This window comes from Hippoglossus stenolepis, chromosome 21, assembly GCF_022539355.2.
Source record: "Hippoglossus stenolepis isolate QCI-W04-F060 chromosome 21, HSTE1.2, whole genome shotgun sequence".
NCBI lineage: Eukaryota > Metazoa > Chordata > Actinopteri > Pleuronectiformes > Pleuronectidae > Hippoglossus > Hippoglossus stenolepis.
Window position 1 is genome coordinate 19,435,938 of NC_061503.1, and position 7,408 is coordinate 19,443,345.

Here is a 7,408-nt window from a genome sequence, read left to right on the forward strand (position 1 = left end):
TGAAAGAGACAAAATGAAAGAGACAAAAAGGTTGATTTAAAAAATAATGAATGTTTTTTCTAGACCTGTTTCTAAATTCTGAGTTTCACTTCTCTTGTCGTTCTTTCATGAGTTGAATTATTCCTGGTTCTCTTCTCTGTTCTCCTCTTCCTGTGTAGAAGCTGAGAGGTTCTCAGATCAGACTCGTGGCTCTCGCCTTGTTCAGAAACGTCACCTCCCGCTACAGATCATCTGACGTCAGCTCACAGCCCTCAGCACAGGTCGCTGCACACGTCTCAAGGCCTTTTGTCATATTAGCCAGATACTGGAACTTTCTGTGCTGTTCTGTAATGTCTCACTGGGAAACTGGGAAATGTCTGTAGAACCACTGTGAAGTGTTTGCCATCAGTCTCTTTTTGACTCACTGTGTTTTGGCCCCATGTGAACGTACAGGAGAAGGAGAGACTAGCGCCGCTCCTCATAAACATCCAGTCGATGGAGTTCAGGTTGTTCTGCTCGTCACTGCTGCAGAATCAGATCGGTGGACCGGGCTCACGTCTCTGCATCAGCGACAATCTCTCTCCTCAGACACGGACCGTCCTGGAGCTGCTGGTGCATCTGTCCTCTGTGCTGCTCAGTGGAAATAAGTTACTGGCTCCTCTCTACCAGATCGCCTTCCAGCCGCAGAACGCGACAGTAAGACGCCACTTGTCCTGCGCCGTCACGTACACTTTGCTTCACGCTGCCTCGTAGGGTTTTACACGTGAGGATCAGTTTAGTCCTCAGAGTTCAGTCTCATTATACACATCTTGGCTCAAGGCTTGAAAAGAATGAAGACAATTCAATCTCATGCTTATTATGTCATTAGTGTTATTTGAGTTTATTTCAGTCCTTCTCTTTGCAGTGGAAAGTCGAGGCCTCTGTCTCTCACTTCATCATGTTGTACGTCCATGATGACATCACTGCGTTACGTGCAGTACAGTGTAAAATGTGTTGTCACCAGGTGGTGGCGCCACAGGATTTCCCTTAACTGCCGAGGGGAGATGGTCTTTAGAATAAACCATAATAGTTAGAAGATTCATTCTTTTTGCAGCAGGAAGTTAAGGCCTCTGTCTTTCAGCTCTTAATGACGTCAACTAAAAACAGTATTATTTTAATTCATAGCACAATTTCACCCATTTTATCATTTATTCTGGTTTATTGATTTACATACATTTAGCTGAGGTTGTACAGATTTTAGAGACATGAAGCATTTGAAGATTCTATAGGAAATGACATCACTTTCACAAATAATATCAGCGTAGACACTGGAGGACATCTTGAAAGAAGAATATATAATAGGCAGCCGGCAGCAAATACAACTTCCTATCTCATTTCTGTATAATTCAACTTTTTCCTTCTAGAACTATTTTCTGCCGACGATGCCTGACGATCGCTCGTCTGAAGCCCGACAGTGGCTGGCAGGAGAGAAGCTGCTGTCGTACAGTAAGTGTTTCACAGTGTGAAGCTGCTCGTTGCTTCTCTCGTCAGCTTCTCATGTCTCTCTCCTTCTTTTCAGCCTGTGACAACGGACACGTTTGCTTCGTGGGAGAGGTGAGAGCTTTTTTCTGTCCTGTCCTTGCATCAAGCATTGAGAATGAGATCGTCTCTAAAAACTGAATACACTATATGCTTCTGTGTTTTCACCCAGTGTGGTCGACCGGTGGTTTTATCCAAATGCCCCGACTGTGGACTTCCCATCGGTGGAGAAAAACATGTCCCAGTCCACGGCTTCACTCAACAGGCAAATGGGAGGTAATGACACGTTAAACTAACCAGTGTGGCGCCAAATGTTTGTGTTTCGGTTGATTTCATTTGAGTTTCTCCTCGGTGGCATGAAGAGATCAGACTCGGACGGGACACGTGTTAGGAGAAGCTGCTCGCAGGTCTGAAGCCCCTGAGAGACAGATGACGTCCGCTCAGTCCTGCATCCTGCGGCTGCTCACGCACCTCGCCATGCTTCAAGGAGCCACAAGAAACCAGAGAGTGAGACGTCACTTCAATCTGCACCACACTCTATTTTTATTATTGAATACTATTTTCTTTCACTCAAAATCCTGCGCTCACACTCAAAAAGAATCTGCCTGTGCTTGGATTTGCTCAAACTGCTTGCACTCAGATTTTCTGCATGGAAGTACATAAAGCTAATGCATCCAAAAGCGAGGGGCAATTTCCATTGTCAACACTACACCTGACATTCTATTGGTCGAGGTATTTTAAAAACTCCAAGAGCAGAGGAATATGAGAGCTGGCAATCTGAGCACAAGCAGGGTCTGTTTGAGTTTGAGGCTTTAGAGTGAAAGCATCACAAAATCTGAACCTGTAACCAATAATCCCTGCTCTCAAACTGATGTGAGGATTACACATCAAGTGTATTATGATTGGCGTCACGTAAACCTCCTGCTGTGCTGTTCTTTGTGCTGCAGGGAGTCGAGGACATGATCCAGCCCAGGCCGACGGATGTTTTCAGCTTCCTGTGGCAGCACCTTCTGAAGGACATGAGCGTGCTGGGTCGCAGTCTGGATCTGAACTTGGACGACACAGCGGTGACAGTTCATCTGGTTCTCAGCGTCTGCACAGAGGTCCTTTCAGGTGAATCTGAGTCTCTAACCACTTTCAGTGCTTCTGCTCATGTAAAGAAACGCTGACTCTGCTGAATGTTATCTCAGGTTCCCGCGGTCCGACGCCTGGTCTGTCCTCCAAACAAGAACGGCAGCGGTGGGAGAAGCTCGTCCGTGACGCTGCCATCAACCCAGTGCTTCAAGTAAGAAATGTTCTGTTGTTGCTTAAAATGCTGTGACTACATTTGGTTTGGCGTGGTGATCAAATCTTTTCTCCTCCAGGATTTGCAGAAGAGTCTGTCTGAAGCTCAGGACAGAATCGGTGATGACGATGGACTTGCTGGAAGCTCCCTGATGAAGCTGGTCTTCGGGGATCCTGGCAACATGTTGTCGCTCCCCTCCGACTGCCCGACACATCGCTCGTCCTTCTGGACTCTTCCTGAGATCATGACAGTGGAGAGATTCTCTCAGTTGGTGGGGGGGGCGAAGGAACGCAGCTCTTTACCTCTGCTGCTCGAGTTCCTCAACAAGGTACCGATAATCCCATTCCACAGGTTTTGTTTTCCTCAAACTCAACTCTTGTGTTGTTTTTCTCATTGAATATGTTGTGGTCTGTGTGTGTCTGTGTGTGTGTGTCTGTGTCTGTGTCTGTCTGTCTGTCTGTGTGTGTCTGTGTGTGTCCCAGATAAACTGTGTGAGACAGTTGCACCACCTCCCTGAGCTGGTTGTGTTACAGTCAGACCTGCTGCGGGTGTTTCCTCTGACGTCTGCAGCTCAGACTATTGATCAGATGTTCCAGCAGATGCCAGCAGGTAAATCAACGTCTCATTTATCACTGAACATTTATCATTATATTTGAATGTGTCTTTTTGTTTTCATATAAACTTATCACAGGTCTCTACCACATCCTCACACGTGTCTGAATTAACAACTAACAAACTAAAGCACCAACATCAATGAAAGAATACATGTGATCCCACCACTAACATCACACATGTACAGACACACACTCACACAACCTGAGCCTCTGTCGTTGTCGTCCTCAGGATACCAGAAGAGGAAGCTGCAGGAGAGAGTGACGACGTTCATCAAAGTGTGGAACTGCCTCCGGGCGGAGGTGGCAAACAGCTGTAAGCACCAGAACTGTGAACTCTCACGGGTTCATGTTGTGGAGGTGGATCTGTGAAAGGAAATAATCTGTGACTTCTGTCACGATCAGTTCAAACACGATGAGAATCACAAACATCGAACCTCTGTTTAAAATTAAAAACTTCTATACAATATGATATAATATTCAATATATTTGGATGAATTATGTGACACCTAAGAATTAAATAGAAAATAACAGTAAAAAAAACTTTATGTAATTTGTTGTTATTCTTAATGTGACACCTATTCCTACCCATATTCATTTACTTTCTCCTGTGTGTGTGTGTGTGTGTGTGTGTGTGTGTGTGTGTGTGTGTGTGTGTGTGTGTGTGTGTGTGTGTGTGTGTGTGTGTGTGTGTGTGTGTAGCAGCAGACTTGGGTGTGGACGTGAAGTTGTGTGAGATAGAGGTGACAACCAAGAGCTCCGTGGAGTTTCTGACGCCGTCCCGACACGGACCGGGGTCGTGTCTCCGGACGCTTGTGGACTTCCTGTCGGAGACTCACAACAGCCTGGTGAGAGAGGCCAGGAGAGCGAGCCGCCAAGAGGACAGGTCAGTGCAGCCGTCACGTGATGAGACGAGTACGAACGCAGGGTTCATCAAGTAAAACTGTTTTTAATTTAACCGTGTTTTTTCTCAGTGAGTACATTGTTATGTTGGAGAGGATTTCCGAGACCCAGCTGACTCTGTGCAACCCAGAGAGAGCTGCTGCCTCTGGTCTTAGCTCACTGTCACTACACCTTGAAGAAAGGCCGGAGACGGACAGAAGCTACGATCTGATGGGGATCCAAACGCAGCTCGCCCGCCGCTTCCTGGCTGGAAAACCTCTTATCAAAGCGGTAAAATCTAAATATAACCAGTGTCCGTGTGTCCGTCTCAGGTAAAACCAAACATTCCTCTCACCAGCACTGTTTTCCACTTTGATTAAAACCAGGACACGTCGAGGTACCTGAACAGACACCTCCAGGATTTCTCTGTGGTTCTATCCGAGGTCAGAGGAAAGGTTTGTCAGGTAAAAGCATTTCGCTCACCTCAGAACATTAGTTACAGTACCAGTCGTGATCTGGAACCTAGTGGTGCCAGCTGAAGAATGTTCACAGGAGTCTCCCCTGTACGAGTGTGTGAGGCCACTTTGTTAGAGGTCAAATTCCTTCCCTTGGCCCTGCTGACTGTTTCCTGTCCGTCCTGCAGGAACCGCTGAAGGGTTCTGTGTGCAGCACCATGAGGACGGTGCTGCGCCGCACACAGATGTTTGTGACGCCGTGCGTGGTGGAGATCGGCCTTCGCTTCCTTGGCAAGATGGTCGTTGATCCTCAGTGTCAACTTTCATCCTACCTCACTGATTCTTTGCAGATGCGCCGACAGATTTCCAGCACTGTAGCCAAGGTAGAAGCCTCCAGACCCACAGCTATTTCCACTGCAACACCACGATGCAAAGAAAGGGATTCGATCTCATCTTGTAAAAAATGCACAGTTAAAACAACCCTCTCTTGTTGTCTTTCTCTCAATGAAAGTCCCATTTATAGAATATTTAATACAACAGAAATTTCACTTATACATAAGATATTAAATAATCAAATTTAACAGTTTATACCTGACTCTGATCTTCTCTGTTGCTATATTACATAAAATGTAGAAAGTCCAGCTCCTGAACGTTGCATGGCTGATTTAACCCACCTCAGTGGAAAAGTAAAATTTACTAGTATAGTTGAGCCAATGTGTAAACTCTAAATTCTGCATCATCTTGCCACGAGAACGTATCTGAAAGTGCAGATTGTTCAGGTTCCAGAGTCACAGAGAAATGAATGGAAGCTGGTTCCTGCTGTAGAGATATGTTGCTTTCAAAAAAGATCAGTTTAGGAGATAAAACCTGCACAAAAAGCAGCGATGGTTTGCTGTGACCTTTTAAAAACTTTTTATTTTAGGGTCTTGGAGAATGCAAACTGGAACACAGCATATTCACCTGGCAGCTCCTGACTTGTTGGAAATCCGAGCTCATGCTGAACAGAAAACAAGTGAGTATCAATAAAAATAAAGTTATTGGATGTGGATGGAGAAAATATTTAAACCAAACCCCTTCACAGACTGAAACTGTTAAATCCATGAGAGAAACTCGATCCGCGGTGACCACATAATCACTCCTGACCCCTGCTGGCTGCCAGAGACGGACCCCGAACGCCACAGAGAGTTAAAGCTTCTGGGCTGTAATCCGTTGGAAGTGTGCCAACTGACACGGCAGGCGCCCACAGATTGACCCCAATGAAAACTGAGTTTGAGGAATTCTGTGTTCGCGGCAGTTTCTGCAATGATGCACACAGTCGTGGAAGTGAATTAAACATTGATTAAACGTAAATTCGTGATTCTCTTTCAGGACCCGTTTCAGAAACTGCCCCCAAGCTTCCAGCAGAAGCTGTCCGAGGACCAGAAGAAAGGGCTGAAGGTTTTCCTCGCTGTCACAGACGTTGACACGTTTTCTTTGGAGCTTCATGAGATTCTGCTGCTGAAGACGAGCGATGCCGTAACTGACCAGGGTTACCAGCCAAACTGGGAGTAAGCACAAGCCTTTTGTATTCACCCATCTGTAGGGAAACCTCATTTACCTTTTGTCAGTTTAGTTTCTGTTGGAGGAAATGCACCAAATGGTAAAACATTCCTAAAACGTTTGCAGTATTGACACAAATTTCTCCAAAGGGTGTTTGTAAAAACACAGAGATCATGGGTGAAAGGAGTGTGCCTCTTGTCACGTCAGAGATTACCACCCTGGTCCAAAGGAATCCATTGATTCCAGACAGTTTTAATCAGAGTAAAGTGTGGAGGTCTCACCCGGGCGCTCCCCTGGGATGTGGAGCCTTTTGACTTCCAGGATGAGAGCGTGACCCTCCAGGCAGCCATCTGTCAGGGGAAAGGAGCTTAAGTTGTATCCCCTCTGCCGCAGGTCACTCCTATGGGGGCGGCAGCTGGACAGAGGAGTGAATAGGAATGCTTGGGGTGAAAACAATGGTCTCGGTGCTAACACTTCTCCCTCCCTGCTGTTTCCAGCATCAGGTCCACCATGGAGAGCCATTTGGAGGAGAAGCACCTTCCACCTCTGCTGGAGCTCGAGTCTCTACCGAAGGAGATCACTCTGGCACAGGGGGCTGACGTGTGGAGGGCGGCTGTGGAGTTTAAAAGAAGATAGATGCTGATTTTTACAGAGATCTGAGTTATTTCTGATTGTTTGTTGTAACTGTGAGATAAGAGAATATCTAAATTCAAATAAGATCATAAATTCATACATTGGAAGAACGACCAAAACAGGCATTCAAGGCAACACTGACCACAGAGATAAAATCACAAATATAATAATAATAATAAACATGCAGAGAGACACAATAGTCTTATATTAAGTTGTAGAGCCACATAAGTCAGGGGCCGTTAACCAGTCTGTGTTTTTATAATGCATTAATCATTCTATATATGGGGACACATTCTGAATAATTGCTATTTTTCTGATGTAGATATTCAAAGTGTTGGAGATGTGAGGCCTTGTTTCTTTTTGTTAAAGTGTTCTTCGTGTTTTATCAGGTTCATTGTGTGACTGAGGTTTGAGGGAACATTTAATAAATCATCTATAAACGAGCTGGAACTTTTTTTACTGTTTCTAATTAAGTGAAAAGTGATTTTAAATCAAAGCATCTTTTT

At 45.3% G+C, this 7,408-nt stretch overlaps 1 protein-coding gene across 1 annotated transcript in view; it reads left to right on the forward strand.

Annotated features, from left to right (window-relative positions):
• The window catches only part of rnf213b (ring finger protein 213b), a 31,269-nt gene extending 23,924 nt beyond the window's left edge, over nt 1–7,345 (forward strand). The window contains 20 exon segments of the mRNA XM_047338464.1: nt 159–260; nt 433–675; nt 1,383–1,464; nt 1,538–1,572; nt 1,670–1,773; nt 1,860–2,004; nt 2,445–2,610; nt 2,688–2,782; nt 2,862–3,110; nt 3,265–3,391; nt 3,626–3,709; nt 4,096–4,279; nt 4,368–4,424; nt 4,426–4,478; nt 4,481–4,566; nt 4,662–4,739; nt 4,919–5,113; nt 5,653–5,742; nt 6,099–6,277; nt 6,767–7,345. Coding sequence (XP_047194420.1) covers nt 159–260; nt 433–675; nt 1,383–1,464; nt 1,538–1,572; nt 1,670–1,773; nt 1,860–2,004; nt 2,445–2,610; nt 2,688–2,782; nt 2,862–3,110; nt 3,265–3,391; nt 3,626–3,709; nt 4,096–4,279; nt 4,368–4,424; nt 4,426–4,478; nt 4,481–4,566; nt 4,662–4,739; nt 4,919–5,113; nt 5,653–5,742; nt 6,099–6,277; nt 6,767–6,905 — 2,493 coding nt within the window. The 3' untranslated portion in view covers nt 6,906–7,345.
• The last annotated feature ends 63 nt before the right edge of the window (nt 7,346–7,408 follow it).